Below are 19,267 nucleotides of genomic sequence, written 5' to 3' on the forward strand. Positions count from 1 at the left end.
TATGATGTATACAATATTCAAAATCATTACTTAAAAGCCTATTATACACTTACATTTGTAAAATAAACAGTTGCACATTACAGAAAGAAAATACAATATTGTCATTGATGTACCTGCGAATCCTGACTCTGAACACCAAAAACGTCTCCATAAAGAGGCCTTCCCGATTCATCAACAGGGGGTTTTCCCCAACCACCTGCGTGGTAACCAAAGGAACATCCATCCGGTATAGGAGCATTTAAGCCTGGTATCTTGAGGTTGGGATACGATGGTGGTGGTCCATATCTTTGCATAGCAATGAGCCAAGGAGGTGGAACTTTGTGAGCGTTAGGGCCTACAGGCATGCCCAATGCTGTTCGTAGCTCTTCACTCAAGTCACCTGGTTTTTTTTCTTTCAGACGTGTTTCAAACTCCTTACCCTCATAATATAAGTCTCCGTGGATTGACATCCTAGGTTTCGTTTGCCATCTGTAGGAGGAAAGAAATTACACAAAATTCTGAATCATTTCAAGTAGAACAGTTTTAAGTCATTAATTACAAATTTTTTTTAAACAGTAAAGTTATTTTTTTTTAACATAAACATTGTCAGTTTGAACTTAAGTTAGTCCTTTTTGTATGTACTGTGAGAGACCAACCCTCTTAGCCTCAACTTTGAACAAGTGTGGTGAGGTTTAATGGGATAATCAGATGTTTTGTAATGTTACTGTTAACAGTTTTTAAAAGAAGAGATACTCTGTTGCACTTTATGTTGCTCCCAGTGAGCCATGAATGAGCATGGGTGGTGATGGTCAGTCAAATACAACTGAGAGTGGGCCATCTAAAGTTAGCACAGCAGCATCAGAGCTGACCACTATAAGCATTCCAGAAACCTACCACTCATAATTAGCAAGAAACAAGAAATACTGAATGGACAATATGTTCTGTTAATGCATTATGTTGTCAAAATACGAGGGCTAGCCAGAAAATAGCAAACAGTTTGATCTATTGCAACAATGGGCAGGGCTACAGCTGCCTCCTTGGTGCCATAATGTCTACATTCAGTATGCATCTAGTGACAGCAGAGTGTGGTCTGTGTCTCAGCTGCTTTGGTTTCTGTGATGTGTTAAAGTGTGCACTGCAATAGAAAATTCTGCCACTTGTAAGGTGTGAGATTAGTGTTTTGTTGGTAAAAAACTGCAAACCAAATGTCAAGCACTGACAAAGTTAAGGCAGATGACATAAAACACGTGTTGGGGAAAACTTAGTGCAAAAAATTTTTGTTTTTCACAACAGCAAATGTCTGATATTACCTGAGGGCTCCTATGAGGTTTTGGATGGGAGTTGTTTGATCATCCACCATACAGACTGGATTTGCCGCTAAGTGACTACCACCTCTTCCCACCAATAAAGACATGGCTTACTACACAATGCTTTGATACTGATGCTGAACTGCATGCCAGTACAAACCAGTGGTTGCAATGGCAGATGGCATATTTCTACAGAGATGGTACTGAAAAACTCATGCCACAGTATGACAGTTGCCTCAATCTGAATGGCAATTATGTAGAAAAACAGCTTAAGAATGTACCTATAAAATCATATATATAGTAAAATTTTATTCACATTGTTAATTTTTTATATGAAAAGTCTGTTACTTTCTTGATGGCCTTCATAGAAATAGTTTTACAACAAAATCTTTTTAATGTTCAAGTATGTATTGGACTACTGATAAACAGATGTACTTTCAATTGACATAAGATTTTGATGATGTGACAATAGCAATATTTATGAAAACACTCACATCCCAACTTCATGCTGCCATGTAGACAAAAATATTTTATTAAGGTGTGGATTTTCCAACATTTAGACAAAATTATGAATTAATGAGAAACTAACTCATGAACCTGTAAAGTAAAGAACTTGTACATCACAATGAAGTCCAATGCCTGCCACTTGGAACTTACAGTGAGCCAAGGCAATATTGGAGCAATTTGCACTGCTAATAATTAGAAAATAGGAATCAGCGCAATTTGGTGGTGAAAAGCATTTACTAACAGCCTGTAGAAAGCAAGAAGTAAAATTTCCACTATTTTGGAGAGGCATCTGTGGGTAAGTCAGTTGAAATGGTGAATTCTGATGCTGCCAGGATCTGTGGCAGTTGGTACTCTGCCACTTACAGCTGGTCTAATCTGTGTGACTTGTGACTGCACTAAATTATACAGTTAAGTGCAGTTGTCCCATACTAATATGAATTAATGGCACATGGCAGTAGAATTGTGTATCACCCTTAGATATCACAATTAAAACATTACGTATTTTTTTATGAAAACATCAAAGTCCTCAATATGAAAGTAGATAACTTTGAGGGTTTGTTGAGTAATATTACTAAGCAGATACCGGGTTTGGAATCAAGTAATTGGGTGGTGAAGTTAACTGTCAAATGGGGCTATTGTAAGTTAAAATTAACAACTGAAGTAATGAAACCAAAAGGAGAAAAGTTGGATAATTAAGATGAAATATTGGGTTGGTGCATAACTTAGTAGCATTTTTCCATTAGTTTGATGAAGACAAAAGATACACATAACAGAGACAGTCTCCTTCACTATTTACAACAATTTACCTATGCTAACTTAACTTTTTTGATTATGTAACTGTAGAAATTGCATGGTTTTGAGACAAAGAACTTGTCAAACCATGTTCGGAGTGCATTTTCATCCAAAAAGGAAGTTCCTTGAAGGATGTTTGAGAGAGAGGGGAAAAGGTGAAAATCTGAGGAGGCAAGATCAGGTAAATAAAGTGGGTACATAATGACTTGTGAAACCAACTCCCACATAGTGTTTTTTTGTTGACTAGCAGAATGCAAGTGGGCATTATTGTGGAGTAGCATCACTCCATACAGCCTTCATTGTTCTTGGGTTGCATCTACACGATGTCTCAGTTGTTGGCAATGTCATCAGTCATAGTTACACCTCCAGGAAGTGATTTGTAGTACGCCACACCATCACTGTTCCACTGATGCACAACATTATCTTTTGTTGATGCATGCATGTCTTTGTACGGGGATTTGCTGCTTTGTTTAGGCTCAACAATTTTTTTTCTTTTTCTTATGGCAGCATAACAACACCATTTCTTGTCACCAGTAGCAATAGAGTATAGGAATAGTTGGTGTTGTTCACAAGGCAATTGGTGAAGACTATGCAGAGATTCTCAAAAACCACTTGCTAATTTTTGTGATTTTGGCTTAGGGCTTGCAATAGCCATACACCCAATTTCTGAACCTTCCCCATTGCATGCAAATGTCGCATGATGGTGGAATGATCACAATTCATCACATTTGCCAGTTCTCGAGTTACATAGATCATTGTGGGTTAATGTGTTTAAATGATCATCAAATCCCGAAGGTCTTTCCGAAAGTGGAGAGGCAGTACCGTCAAAACAATCCTCCCTAAAAAAGAAAGCTATTTTCTTGCCATACTCAGTCAGTGGCATTATGCCTATAGATGGTGCAAATGTTTCTGGCTGCCTCTGCTGCTATCACCCCTCTGTTGAACTCAAACAGAAGTATGCGTCGGAACTGTAATAATTTCTCCACCTGACACTCCATTTTCTAGCATCCACAGCTACACTCACATCTCCAAATGAAAATGAAAACATGTACACACAAATAGCAACCATGAACAACAAATGAAAAATGGTCATTGGATAAATAAAACCATAGCAACTGGTACACCAACATGCAAAACAAAAACCCTATCAGGTTCTATACGTGGACAAGTAAAAAAAAAATTCCTGGATTTCTCCCAGATTCCCTGATTAAAAACACACTTTCTCCCTGGTGAAAACATACTTTTTCCCTGTTAACTGACAGTATATTTTCTCTCGGAACTGTGTAATTTATCAGTCCTTTGAATAGTTATGGTTTTGTACACGGGTGTTGAATTTCCTGGTGCTTTAGAAAAAGAAACTCAGGGAAAAACCACACTTTGGAAAGATCTTTAACTTACAGAAACATGTACACGACATATTTTCGTATTACGAAAGTATATATTCAAATTCCACCAAACACGGCATATTACTTGCGCTTTTGTAAGGAGTCATAGCTCATGTCACGTGATCTCGCCAGCCGATGACAGCGGATATTCAGAGCTTAGGACACTTGATGTAGTCAGCGAGTAGCAATATCACTGTTAAGTAGCACGGGCACACAAACAGGAAAAGTTAATGGTTTAATTATTATACATAGAGTTGCTACAAAAAAAGCAAAGCTTTCACATATAATATTGGTCTCTAAGGTTAACATGCTGCAAGAGAACCTAAGCTTTCACATATTATGTTGGTCTTTTATGGGCATATTATACTTTTAAGATATATCACATAATTAATAACGACATGAATGTCTGATCTTCTGGGCTCGAAATTCACCTAAATGGCTCGTCATCAATGAGTTGATTTTTAAATGAGAGTCAAAGGCTCTGTGATTTAAGAAATTCATCATACATCCTCGCACATAGTTCAACTTGCGTAAAAGGAAATTTACTTTGAAAGTAACGCTTTTCAAACCATTATTCGCAAATATTTTCCTGCGACCTGTTAGAAATAGGTTTGTTTCAGCAGTTGCAGAGAGCGCAAGATGACAGGCGCCACCGTGCTTGCATAGCAATGATGACGTAGGAGGCCTGTATGTTCGCACAAGTAAAGCATTAAAAGATCTTACATAATGTCAAAAGAAACAAGACATCAGAGGATACCCCAAGAGCATCTGAATTTCATGACCCATACTAAAATGTGCACATTTAAAGTGCACATTCGTATGTCCAGATTCCCAGTGAAGGCCTGGACCTGATATTATGCTTTTCAATGTGGTTTTCGGGATGTAAATTTTCTTGGCGTACAAATACTGTGTTATCTCATGTTTGGTTCTTTATTATGGCCTAAAGCCACACGTGCTAGAAGATGTAAACATGCACTTGAAATGCAGCGAACAGTTTAAACTAGCCAATAGTGTAGAATTAAACACTTCGTTTCAAACATATTGACTGCCCCAGTGGAAAAGATTAATAAAAGAAAGTTTCTTTAGCAAACCGACAAAAATAACTTCATTGTTCTGCAAGGCAATTAATGCTTGAGTGTCAGAAAGATGTAAATAAAATAAAATCTGAAACTAATAACATATCTTAACCTTCTGTAATTATGTGAATGTATTCAACTGATAGCTCCCGGCCACAGAAATCATTTTGTTTTCATTTCACGTAAGAGCAGTAAACAAAGAGGACACAGTAAAATCACTAAATGTAAACACGGGTCATGCGGAGGCTACCCACTTCCCCATTATAACTCAGACTGCTCTGCGCATCAGCCCCAGATGTGCAACATTTCCGACCGGGGGCAATACTAAATAGTGGCGCAACCCCCCCCTCTTCCCTTCCTCGAGCATTTGAGATAGGATGAAAAAAAAACACATTCATTTTGTAGCGCATATCTTTCTGAAGAGTCTCATGCATGAAACATATGTATTCAAGAAAATGTAAGACATGTTATTTGGTCTTAAGTGTGCCAAAGTGCAGTGCCATGTCTCTTCACACAGCATTCTTCTATCGCACGTCGCTCTGTGGAATTGAAACGTGAATATCTTGTAATGGATGTCATCAAACTATATTCAGGACAGTGGAAATTAAAATGTCCTGTGGTGTCTCTCCTGCTTCCAGGAGGTCGGTTTGACATCCTTCCCCCCTCTGCAGGAAATTTGCACTCTTTATTCCCTATTAGCTAACAGCTTGGTGCTTTGGGCGGCATAAAATTAAACATAGGATACATAAAACCAGTAAAGACAAGAGACAAGCAAGACAGTACACAATTCTTCAATCCTTAGCTCCTATAATTTTTGTTCTCTAATCTTCCTACAGCTTTACATAGTGTGCTTTCCTTTCTGTGAAAGAACCTATTACCTCATCAAAAATTGTCAAACGTTTTGCTACATGAAAAATTGAAATGTTGCTGCGTAATACAGAAAAAGCTGTTAATAGAAATAGGATCCAAGACTGGTGTGGTATCTCGATCTGATTACGTCTTGTCACTGTCTACTAGATAAGACTAAATTGGTCTTTCTAATACTGCAGCAATTGTAAAAAACACCACATAAACGAGACTGTTTTGGCACAAATGGTCATTTTTATAACACGACAGAATATAATTCACGAAGTACCAATATCAGGCCCATTACAAGCAAAAAGTTTAATGTTAGGAAATAGTTTCACAATTCATTCATACGCTCCAGTTTCTCAAGTATGAGATAAAAAAGTAGTAGTATGAAATTTTTATACAGATTTGGAACCATCATATTCTTCCACAATTTGTGTGATGTCTCCGTGTCTTGTCCTTCCACGTTCTAACAAATAGTCTTGTCATCACTAATTCTATAACTATTTCTGCCAATGTCAAAACTTATTCGCCACTTAACTTCACTAACTCTGCCAGAATCACCGGTTTAGTTGTCCCGCTAGTATTCTCCGGCTAGGCATTGTTACATGTTCATACAACGCATTTTCCGCGCTACTTCCAGAACAGAACTTAAAGTGGCTGCTAGCCGGGAACCATGCAACTGGCCCTTACTAGTATAGTGATCTGGCCAAAACTATTCTGTCAAAATTTCATTTTCTTGGATACACTGAGAAGATAATACGTAATCGCTCTTACTTGTTATCCCTGTTAGTCGTTTATTTCCACTCTGGTAGTCTGAATCTATGGATTTCGCTAGTAATTATAACAACACCCATCATTCGCAAAACCCAGTCAACCGCATAATGAGACAGCAGTTGTCATTTATTCGTTCAGCTTTACTCCGCTCAGTTCGTATAGCCCCTTTTGTCTGCAGGGAAGTTAGTTTCTAGATGCGACGAGGATTCCCTTGACAGAGACGTCACGTGCACTATCCACGCATTCACAAATCAACTTATAATTCATTCAGAAATCAACTTATAATGTGTTCAAAAATCGACAGGAATGAGTTTGAAAGTCTTATGAATAATTGATAGACCAACGTGCACTGGATGCTAGGTGCTTTGCGAAACAAGGGTTTTTTCCTGAAGAAAATGAATCTGCCACCCCTCCTCTCCCCCCCTTCTAGATCCAGGCCTGCTGTGCATGCATGAATCTGGCAACTCGGGCGCACCAGCAAATTTTTTCCAGGTAGCATCTAGCTGCTTGCTGCAACTGCTTACACAGCCAACAGCCACATTTCTGTAGCCACAAGCAGGAGAAGGTACTACACAACTGCACATGCACATGATCCTGCTCGTAGCTGCTAAAACAAATCTGATGTAAACAGTTGTGACTTCATGCCCATCGGAGGCAATTTGTTGTTACAAAGCATTGCATTGTCTTCCTAAAGCCTTTGACACATTTTGCTGTTGGCAGACACTTGTATGCACACTGTTTTTTTTGTTGTATATGGTGCATTTCCTTTGCAATTTAAGTTTTATTTTCATTTTTTCTCTCGTTCATGTTTTATTGCTGCAGTATTATTCTGAGGCAGCGGGAATACAGTAATATCCTTTGTTAAAATATTGGTTCTTACAAGTCAACATTACAAAAATTTAACTGAAAACAAAAACAATGAAAAATTCCAGGAATTCTAAACAATTCTCGGGTTTTTCCCAGTTTTCTCTCGGATGAAAAAATTTGTGGGTTTTTCTTGGATCTCCCGGGTCGTGTACACCCTACCTATGAACATATGCACCAACCTAATATATAGCCATAGATGGATAAAACTAAAATAGAATGGAACAACCAGAGATTGTTACTTGCCAGATGAGGTAGCACTGAGTGGCAGATGAGGCACTGAGTGGCAGATGAGCACAATGAAAGAAGACTTCTTGATATTTGTCTTATCTACTGGACTAAATACTTCATCTGATGTGCACACACACACACACACACACACACACACACACACACACACAGTCACTGTCATCTCTGGGCACTAAAGCATGACTGCAAATGTGGTAAGCAGCCATCTAAGCTGGGGTGGTGTAGGTAGTGGGAGCACAGAAAACATGTGAGGCAGGGAGGCTGAGGGATAGAAGGGTAGGAAAGAGGGAAGGTGCTACAGCGTAGCCTGTGGGAGTGTTCAGGGATGTGGTGGAGACAAGTTGCTAGGTGCAGCTGTGCTGTGTGTGCAAAAGGGGGGGGAATGGAGAAGGGGAGAAGCAGAGCAGGTGATAGGACTATGCAGGTGTGCTGATGTGATAGAAGACACGTTTGAGGCTGCCGTGAGAGTAGGGAAGGGTATAGAGGCAGGTGAAGATCATGGAGGTCAGTGGCTAGCATAGGTTGAGGTCGGGAGGGGGGTTATGTGAGAGCAGGCTATGTCGCACGTACAGTTCCCATCTTTGCAGTGCAGAGAAGCTAGTAGTGGTGGGAAGAATTCAAAGGGTAGAGATTGTGAGGCAGTTGTCAATGTCAAGCACATCAAGTCGGGCAGCATGCTTAGCAACTGGGTGGTCCAGCTGTCTCTTGGCCACACCTTGGCAGTGGCCATTCATATAGACAGAGAGCTTGTAGCGGACATCACCATGTAGAGGCTAAGATAGTAGATGGCTGTTTTCAGAGGTGGTCCTGCCTTTGATAGGGTAGGAGGTGCCTTTGACAGGACTGGAATAGGTGGTAGCGAGAGCATGTAGGGGACAAATCTTGTATCTAGATCTATTACAGGAATGTGAGTTATTGGGCAAGGGGTTAACAGCAGGGGTGGAATAGGGATGGACGAGGATGCTGTGTACGCAGGGTGGATGGCGGGGTACCATTGTGGGGGGGGGGAATGGGGATGATATTTCCCATTTAGGGTAATGATGAGAGGTAACTGCAACCTTGATGGAAAACATAATACAGTTGCTCCAGCCCTGGGTGTTAATGAGTTATGTGGAGGTTGGAGGGGCGGGTGCTCATTTGTAGCTGATCAATAGGTATGTGGGGGCTGGTAGGTGACTGGGGAGTCAAAGCTTGGGAAGAGATTTGTTTCTGGAGAAGATTGGGAGGGTGATTCCACCTGCAAAAGGTCTCAGTGAGATCCTTGGCATATTTTGAGAAGGACTACATGTGTGACAACCACAGGTTGCTAGGCTGAACAGCAGGGACTGCTTGGTGTGGAGTGGGTGGCACTTATCAAAGTAGAGGTGTTGGTGGTATGTAGGTCTGATGTGGATGCATATACTCATGGAGCCATCCATGAGGCTGAGGTTGACATAAAGGAAAGTGGCTTGTTGGTCTGAGGAGGACCATCCAGATCAGGAAGATGTCATCAATGAATCTGAACCAGGTGAGGGGTCTGCGATTCCTTTTGATGGCCCATGAGTAGGTTGGTACAGGATGGTGCAATGGAGTGCACATTGCTATACCATGTGTCTGTTTGTAGGTGATACTTTCAGTGAAGTAATTTTTGCTCAGGATATAGTTGGTCATCATGACCAGGTACGTAGTAGGTTTGGAATAAGGTGGGTGTTAGAAAGATAGTGTTCAATGGTGGCAAGGCTATAGGCATTGGGGACGTTGGTTAAGAGAGGAGTGGTATCAACAGTGATGAGCAGCGTATGGCGTGGTAAAGGAGCAGTTAATAAGCTGAAGGTGTTGGTCCACAAGGGCACAGATTCTCTCTCTGGATGCATTATATTCAGCCACAATGGTGTGTGCTGTGTGACAGGTTTTATGTACTTTAGGAATCATGCATAAGATAGAATGTGAGGAGTGACTTTGGTGAGGAGGGGGATAGGTTCAAGGGAGAGGTTACGGGATGGACTTATAGATTTGAGGAAAGATTGTAGATCCAGCTGGATTTCTGGAATGGGATCACTGTAGCAGTGCTTGCAGGCAGACATGTCCAACAGCTGGCAGAGCCCTTTTGCCAGGTAATCTTTGGTTCATAAGCACAGTGGTACGCATTGGTCAGCAGGTAAGATTATAAGGTCAAGATATGCTGATCCCGACAATTTGTTACTCCCAATATTTTTATGAGTTGACTGATTAATATCAGCACTGAAGAAAACTGTCCAGAGTGCCCCAAGGTTAATACAAGTCATTAGCAAATGTGCTATAATAACCGCATGTTTGGAATGGAGTCCAACACTGGTGTCAATAAACTTAAGTCACTAGCAAGTGTGCAACAGCAAAGTTAGGATGACATCTTATGGATTTAAATTACAATGACTACAAAAGCACTTATTTCAATAAATAACTCTGCATGAGCTGTTGATTCAGGAGATGGCTAAGAAATACGTTCTCCAATTTGAAATAGGCTACAAACCAATGTTATTTCCAATTCATCTTCACCCCTTTTATCAGGCTTTATTTTGTTAAATACTGTATTCAAAGTTCAGAAATGTCAACAGCTCACACTAATCAAAACAAGATAGGACTACTACTTACTTAAAAAATGCATCATGGAGTTTTTGGTAGTCAATATCAATTTTTCCAAGCTTTGGACGGGCACGTTCTCTCATTTTTGCTTTCAGTGTTCGTTGGTCTTCCTTCTCCTGTAACGCTGCACGCATCTCCATAATTCCTGTCTTTTTTATGAAGTCTGGCAGATCAAAAGGTGGCTTTTCTATCCCTCTTTTACCTTGTAAATACTGAAAATGATTTTGGCAAAAAGGTCAGACTTACAAGGAGAAAAAATGTTTGTGAAGGTGGTGGTGATGACGATGACAACGACGACGATGATGATGATATTAATAAAAATAATGACAACAATAATAACAACAACAACATACCGTAGCAAACTGAGAAATACAAAGCCAATTTGTCTGCAATGACAGACCTAAAGCTGTTGTGTTTACCTTCCTCTTAAAGCACCAATGTCTTGGAACAGGAACAGTATTACGGTGAGCTTTTAACTGAACAAGTAGTTTGGGATCTCTGGCAGTAACATCATGCATTTCAACAACATCTGGTCTACTGACAAGTTGTTTCAACTCTGCAACACTGAGCCTTGTCAGTTTCTTCATTTTACGCTTTGAAAGCTTTGTTTTCTCCTCTTCCTTCTTCTAAAAAATGCAAAACAGTAAATTATTTACTTCCAGTAAATTATTGTTAAAATCAGGAAATATTTCAAATCTGGGAGAGAGAAATCTAGAGAAACCAGTATGGTTAATGGCAATATAATACAAACTTAACTATACTATTAGTGCAAATATGAATCTGTCAAATGTGACAGAATCTCTCTTACTTACGTCCAGAAAAACATACACAAGGATTTGGAACATTGTTCACTGTTAATCACGCCATACTATATGGCATACTTGAGGCTCATGAGAACTACTACTCTCAGCTGTACTAAGACCTCCTTCTTTGTCTCTTCCCTGGAAAATTTTGATCAAAGTAAACCTTTGGAGTTCTGTGAGGTCCCATCTTCCTTGCATGATAGACAGTAAAACTGCGATCACTTCAATTCAAGGTTCTCCAAGAAACTTTTGTCAAACAGAAGCTGTTGTTGGATTTTTCATTGCTTATTTTATCTAATATTGTTTTCTGTAGGATGGAACTTCATTTTTGTTGTCTGGAGACAGTTCTTATTTGGTACAGTTATGGCTTCTAGTCCTCCGTGTGGTAATATTGGTAGGAGACAAGTCTTGTATAGGCTGAACTTAGAAAGTATATCAAAATATTCTGTTTCCAAGTATAGAATTTAGAAACTTTTTGAAAATTCTGTTTCCATTCTCTTGATGTATGGTACTGACTACAGAAATGATGCTACCCAAGCATTAGAGATTGTTGAACATATCTATCTCCTCACCTGTTGTTCTTGGATGGATTGTCGGAGAGGTCCTACTTGACACCAAATCAACCCTCATGATGTTGCTGATTTTAGGACCAATTTTTATGATTCCTTCATGCCAAAGGTCTAGTTTGGTTTGTGCGTACACTTCTGTCTTCCCCATTTTAACTAATATGGTTCAATATTTTTACCATCAGGTAAAATCATAGCCCAGTATGAGACATTAAAAGAGTGAACTACCAGTTGACATCTGACCTTGATATAGACTCTTAATGTACACAAAACAAAGTAATGCTGTAATAACAGGAAATTAATTCAGGCTCATAAGCTGTATGTGGCCCTTGTCAATTTCTAGTGCAGATATCGTAGACTTGTCAATGCTGTACACAAGCAATTTTTATACATTGTACATAGGAGTTATTTATAATGTTACAGGTTATGCAGTTAGTTCTAAAAACTGTAAATTACATCTGCTCAAATGCCAAAACACACTGACCGTTTGATCTTTCACAGAAGCAAAATGCAATGCCAAGCTTCCTGATGTATGGTTTGTACTCCAGGAAATTTTCAGTACTTACAAAAATGATTAAAAAGAGACAGAAAACTTATTTCTGATTCAGCACAGATTGTATTTTCATGACAAATTGTTTCAAAACAGCTTATGATTGAAGCACTCACTCATTTCAAATGTCTGAAGAAAAATGCTGAAACCATTCTTGTAGTTCAGGTGAATACAGAAGCTTATTAACATAAATGTCTGATCTCCTATCTGTCATGCATTTCGCAGAGGCATGTAGAGTACCATATTTACACAAACATTAGGTGACCTTTTTTTTCCAATTTTTGTGGTCCAAAAATGCACCTGCAGCTTAGGTTCTGAGACAAAACCTGAGGAAGTTCTGAAAAATGCCATTAGAAATCGTAATAGAAGTTATTTTGCCAGAGAAGTCATTGTGTTAGTGTTTCAAGTACTAAATATTAATTAACCCTGTGGTGCATGAATTTCACTGCAGTGGACAACTTTTAATGGTCAATTCTCTGGCGTTTTCAATCAGTCATGAGGCTGCAAATGCATGCAGGACACAACACCAGTAGGGAGTCCCCACTGCAGTGAACTGTGTGCATTTGCAGCCTCAGGACTGATTGAAAATGCCAAAGAAGCCACCATTAACAGCTGTCCACTATAGTGGACACTATGCGCCACAGGGTTAAATTCAAATTTAATATTGCTCATATTTGCATTTAGTAGTTTTTTTGAATACTCATGGCCAATAAAATAAATCTCTTTACATACGTGTCACCAAAATGGACATTTTTAAGAAACTTGCAGATGTTGGCAAGCATGGGGTGTACAGTTTACATTTCGACAGCTCCAACTCCATTCAGATGCTGTCGGCACATACCCATATACATCAAGCCATTTCTCTATGTTGCGAATATTCGTGACTTAACAATAAGTGTTTCAATGCATTCATTTAATTTCATATTTATGAGTACAATAAGTTCCACATTTGAATATGAGGGTCCTTATAAATGAACTTTTATGAAATCTTGTTACATCCACGAGACATATCTACTACAACAGACTCTCAATATGAATCACATGTTATCTATGCTGCATGCAATGGGTGAAACTTTTCCACTGCAAATACCTCACCCCGCTTCATTTGTGTTTCATCCAGCGATCTCTGGGTCAATGAGAGTAGTGCTTTCTATGATGTTTGTGGGTGGTACTGTAGTGATTCAAGAATTTCTGTGTAAATTCTAGAACCACTCAGACTTCTACCATCTCGAACACACGATATTCTGGATACGAGAGTGGGATGGTAGAATCCTACCTACTACGCGTCACGTTTGTGTGTGCAGGTTTAACATCAGTCGCGGGAAGAAAGTAGATGTGGCGGACGAACGGCACCGAGAAGTACCTGTCAGGCAATCCATAGATGTTTTAGTGAGTGCGTAAGGAAGAACCATGGAGTTTATATGCAGCTCTGTGCTTATTGGATCATTGACTATTGTTATTAAAACAAAGACAGTTGAAAAAGAAGTCTTGGAAACTCTTGACGTGACCTTGCTATAGGCAAGACTTATTTTCTGATTTATGTTAAGAAAAGTTATGGTATCAAAGCCAACTTCCTTTTAACTGTAATTCAATTTGTTTCTGATGTTCGACTATACGAGATACTTACCGGAAGTGATATATTTATGTTGAAAGTGAGAGTTTTATTGTGTATGAAAGTCAAATACATCGTTAATGGACGAAAAGCAATGTTTGTATGTCTACTTATTTCATAAGTAGACAGAGTCTAAAAATTCCTGTACCTAGCGTTATTGGACGGAGAAGAAGTCAAGAGGGTTCCCAGCAGCCGGCTATCCAGTAAAGAAGAGTGGCTGCAAATTCCAAGCAAGTCACCTCACAAAGAAGTGGAATGTGGTTTGGGGCAAATAAACTGAAAGAACCAAGATTCACACTCACACTTTAAGACAGAAACATTAGAGTACGTTATGTTTTCACCCTTTGTTTCAGTCTATTTTAGCATTTTTCTTAAGTGCTAGGTTTTAGTCTACCATGATGAAGTGTGTTCACTATACCACGAAGTTTAAAAGATGAGTGGTTTCTCTTGCCGAGAAAACATCAAATCATGCTGCAGGTCAACAATACAGGATAAACAAGAGCAATGTGAGACAGGGAAGACAGCAAAAGGAACAACTTTTAGCTTGTTCCTGCAACACAGAAACATTTTCTATACCAAAATGTGGGCACTATTACAGGTTAGAAGTTGGGCTGGATGATTTCATTAGGGAGTAGCAACAAAGTGTTTACCCGTCAATGCAGAAATGATTGAAGTTAAAGAACATGAAGTTGCTCGACAGCAGAAAATCGCAAATTTCAAAGAAGCCACAACTGAGTTGCCCGTTTCATGAAGCATTAGGAATTGTCTTTTCGTAGAGTACTTCAATTGCACAGAACTCGTCAAATTTCAGCAGTTCACAATTAGACAGGGCACCATTTTTCTTGCCACTATTTATTCTTTTTAAGCACAAATATACATTTGGAATTGTTATATTCTTCCATAATTTGTGTGATGTCCCCATCCCGTTTTTTCTCCTTCCTCATTCTAACAAACAATCTTATCACTAATTCTATAACTATTCCTGCCATTGTCAAAACTTATTTGCCGGTTAATTTCACTAACCCTGTCAGAATCATTGGTTTCGTTATCCCGCAAGTATTCTCCGGCTAGGCGTTGTTACATGTTCATACAACGCATTTTCCGTGCTACTTCAAGAACAGAACTTAAACGGCTGCTAGCCTGGGACCGTACAACTGGCCCTTATTAGTGTAGCGATCTGGCCAAAAATTTTCTGTCAAAATTTCATTTTCTTGTATACACCGAGAAGATAATACATAATCTTTCTTACCTATTATTCCTGTTAGTCGTTTATTTCCACTCTTGTAGTCTGAATCTATGGATTTTGCTAGTAAATATAACAACTCTGACCATTCGCAAACCCAATCAACCACGTAATCAGACTGCGATTGACATTTATCTGTTCAGCTTTATTCCGCTCAGCTTGCATAGCCCCTTCTCCCTTTGTCTGCAGGAAAGTTTATTTCTAGATACGATGAGAATTCCCCCTACAGACATCACGTATACTATGCACGCATTCAAAAATCAACTTATGATTCATTCAGAAATCAACTTAGAAGGTGTTAAAGAATGTTAAAAAACCAACATGGATGCGTTGAAAATCATACGAATAACCGGAATAACCGATAGACCAACGTGTACTGGATGCTAGGCACTTTGTGACACACGGTTTTTTTCTCCAAGAATATGAATATGCACCCCTGCTTCCCCCCCCCCCCCCCCCCCCCCAAATTGCCACTTGCCACCCTAGATTCTGCGCATACATGTTTGAGGCTGGCAGCTTGGGCGCGCCAGTAAAATTTTTCCCAATAGCATCTAGGTTCTTACTTTGACTGCTAATACAGCCAACAGCCACATTTTTGTAGCGGGAGAAGATACGCGACTCAACTGCGCATGTGCATGAGCTTGCTCGTAACTGCTATAACGCATCTATTGTAAACAGTTGTGACGTCACGTTCATTGGAGGCAATTTGTTATTATGAAGCATTGCACAGTCTTCCTAAAGTCTTTGACACATTTTGCTGCTGGCAGACACTTGTATGGGTACTGTGTTTTGTTGTTATATATGGCACATTTCCTTTGCAATTTAAGTTCTATTTTCGTTTTTTTCTCTTGTTCATCTTTTATTGCTGCAGTATTATTCTGCAGTAGCGGGATATAGTAATATCCTTTGTTAGAGTATCTGTTCTTACCAGTCAAAATTACGAAAATTTAACTGGAAACTACAACAATGAAAAATTCCCAGAATTCTAAAAAATTTCTGATTTTTTCCCGGTGTTCTCCCGGATGAAAAAATTCCTGGGTTTTTCCCGGATCTCTCAGGCCGTATACACCCTGTTCACATTTGTTCTTCCTTTCGCTTTAATATTGGATTTATAGAACAACTGTGAAAAGTGAGAATCATAACAGATACCATCTTCATATATATAATTAAGGCTCACCGGCCATTTGATCATCATCTTCTGTGCGGATGCACAAACAGTGCCCGAACTCTTACGGGAATCAGCAAAAAGCCGCCAGTAATGAGTATAACGGGCAGGGGCACTATGAATATAGTGCGGGACAATAAATTGGGAATGTGGGTCTCACGGGAGGCGTGCCAGAGATAAGGCCCTGCAGTCACACTATCCTCTGTGTCCTTGGTGGCTCAGATGGATAGAGCATCTGCCGGTCGGGGCACACATTTTCAACTGTCCCCATTGACTTATATCGATGCCCGTATGCAGTTAGAGGTATTCTTTTCATTGTAATAACATAAATTGCCATACAGTGAGAGTTCATCTTTAGATTATGGATTCTAACTGCTTTGTTATGTTCACAGGTAACTGAACCACATTTCAGTCCCTCGATACAGTGGTAATCCAAAATTTCATTGACGACAGAAATGCAGAAGCTGCCACAGCAGCTTCTGCCTGTCTTTGTCAGAAGAAAGACTAGTTCAGAAGTTTAGGAATGAACTTAGTGAGATAATTTATTACCAAGTGTGAAACCTCCCCAACTAAATTGCTTTCATTACCGTAAGTATTAGCAGTTGTACACTTTGAATTATATTTTTAGTAATTAGAGACAATAGAAAAGTTTCAATAATTATTTTGACTTTCCAGAGGCAGTTCCCAGTTTGATTACTGGCACATGTAGGACAGATAACTGTGAAGATTCTGAAGACCACTCTTTAAGAACTCACAGAATACAAGAACCATAACTGATAACACAAGTGTGCAAAACGAGTACTAGAATAGTGTCATTCAAGTTACTATGTGATTTAAAAGGGATAATAAATAAATGCGAAATACAATGAAATTTGGTAAAAGTTACACATTGGACACCTGCTTGCATATTCAGTAGTTTATGTGTGCTATATGTGTATAATATGCATCAAAATGGAGCCTTTGTCATCAATTAGTAAGATTATAAGGTACTATCTGCTGACAAAGGCTCCACCACTGTGGTTTTGAACTGCAAGGATTACTTGGCAGAAGGACTTTGCCAGTTGTAAGATTTGTCAATCTACAAACCCTACCACTGTGACACCATTCCAGAAATCCAGCAGGATCTCCAGTCTCTCGTCAAATTCTTAGGCCCATCCCGGAACCTCTTCCCAGAGTCTATACCTCTCCTCACGCCTACCATTCCTGCACTCCTACCCATCCACCCAGACTTGTCAAAGTGGCCGGTTACTGTGCCCCCACCAAGAGAATCTCTGCTCTCACAGACCCAACAAATTCGCCAATCATTTCCTACAGTAGCTCTCCACAGTTCCTTTACCACATGGTGCCCTGCTTGTCATTGTTGATTATTGATGCCACCTCTCTTTTTCCACTAACATCCCTAACACCCAAGCCCTTGCCACTGTCGAACACTACCTGTCCAAATGTCTGACAAATTCCAAACATACAACCTCCTTCCTGATTATTATGACACCTTTGAAGGAATCACCTGCAAAAAAAATCCGTGGTACAGCAATGGGCACCCACATGGCACCATCTTATGCCAACCTATTCATGGGCCATCTAGAGGAATCCTTCCTAACCACTCAGAATCCCAAACCTGGTTTACATTTATTGATGACACCCTATCCACATTCCTAATGACTTCAACAACTTCTCTCTCATTCACTTCATTTGGTCGTCCTCAACCCAACTAGCCACCTTCCTCAAAGTGTACCTTCACCTCAAAAATAGCTAGATCAGTACCTCCATCCATATCAAACCTAGAATACCTGCACTTCAGCAGCTACCACCCATTCCACACCAAGAAGTAACTTCCATACAACACAGCCACCCATGGCTGTCACATCCTCAGTGACAAGCAGTCCCTCTTGTAATATTCCACGAGTCTTACTGAGGACTTCACAGACAGAAATCGCCCTCCCAACCCTGAACAGAAACAGCTCTCCTGTGCCTTATCTCTCCAATCTTTCCAGTCACCCACCACCTCCAAAAGTCTTACTGTCTGGTCACGAAGAGCATTTCGCTCGTGCTCAGTACCACCCAGTACTGGAGCAACTGAATCACATTCTCCGCCAGCATTTCAACTATCTCTCATCGTGGTCTGAAATGACTAATGTCCTACCCACCATTCTTCCTACCCCTCCACAGTGGTGTTCCACTGCCCATCAAAACTATACAATATACTCGTCCATCCCTACTCCAACCCTGCTACCAGCCCCTTGCCTAATGGCTCATACCCCTGTAATAGAGCTAGATGCAAGATCTGTACCATACATCTTCGCACCACCACCTGCTCGAGTCTGGTCACAAGCATCACCAATCCCATCAAAGACAGGGCTACCAGTGAAAGCAGTCATGTAATCTACAAGCTAAGCTGCTACCACTGTGCTGTGTTCTACATCGGCATGACAACCAACAAGCTGGCTGTCCACATGAATGGCCACCGAGAAACTGTTGCCAAGAAACAGCTGGACGACCCAGTAGTTGAGTTTGCTGCCCAACACAATGCTATTCACTACAATGACTGCTTCACAGTCGGCACCAACTTTTGTAAATCATGCAGGTGGGAACACTTCCTGCAGTATAATATATCTTCCAATAACCATCCTGGCCCCAACCCCAACCTTTGTTACTCATTCTCCTTCACCCACCTGTCCTTGTTCCAGCACTACACAGCCTTCTATTCCACCAACACAGCTGCAGTCATTTTGCTTGTTTCCTTTTCTGATCCACTCCCTCACCCAACCTCCAGCCTGCACCTAGTTTCCCTACTCTCTCCTCACTAAGTCCCTGTATGCTCTACAAGCTACCCTGCTATCCCTCCCCCTCCCCACCTCAGTGTCCTCCTTACCCCCTCCACCCAGACTGCCTCTCCAATCATGCGCTTTTGCCTCAGTGGCCAGAGACAGTGTTCAAATGTG

At 40.2% G+C, this 19,267-nt stretch overlaps 1 protein-coding gene across 1 annotated transcript in view; it reads right to left on the reverse strand.

The window, feature by feature from the left end:
- The window catches only part of LOC124601606 (splicing factor 3B subunit 2), a 99,831-nt gene that overhangs the window by 22,609 nt on the left and 57,955 nt on the right, over window positions 1–19,267 (reverse strand). Inside the window, exons 7-9 of the mRNA XM_047136257.1 lie at window positions 10,806–11,012; window positions 10,396–10,598; window positions 114–468 (exon numbers count right to left, since the gene is read on the reverse strand). Of these exons, the coding sequence (XP_046992213.1) occupies window positions 114–468; window positions 10,396–10,598; window positions 10,806–11,012 (765 nt within the window). The remainder of the gene's footprint in view (window positions 1–113; window positions 469–10,395; window positions 10,599–10,805; window positions 11,013–19,267) is intronic.

Source organism: Schistocerca americana, chromosome 1 (genome assembly GCF_021461395.2).
Source record: "Schistocerca americana isolate TAMUIC-IGC-003095 chromosome 1, iqSchAmer2.1, whole genome shotgun sequence".
In the NCBI taxonomy this organism is placed as follows: Eukaryota; Metazoa; Arthropoda; class Insecta; order Orthoptera; family Acrididae; genus Schistocerca; species Schistocerca americana.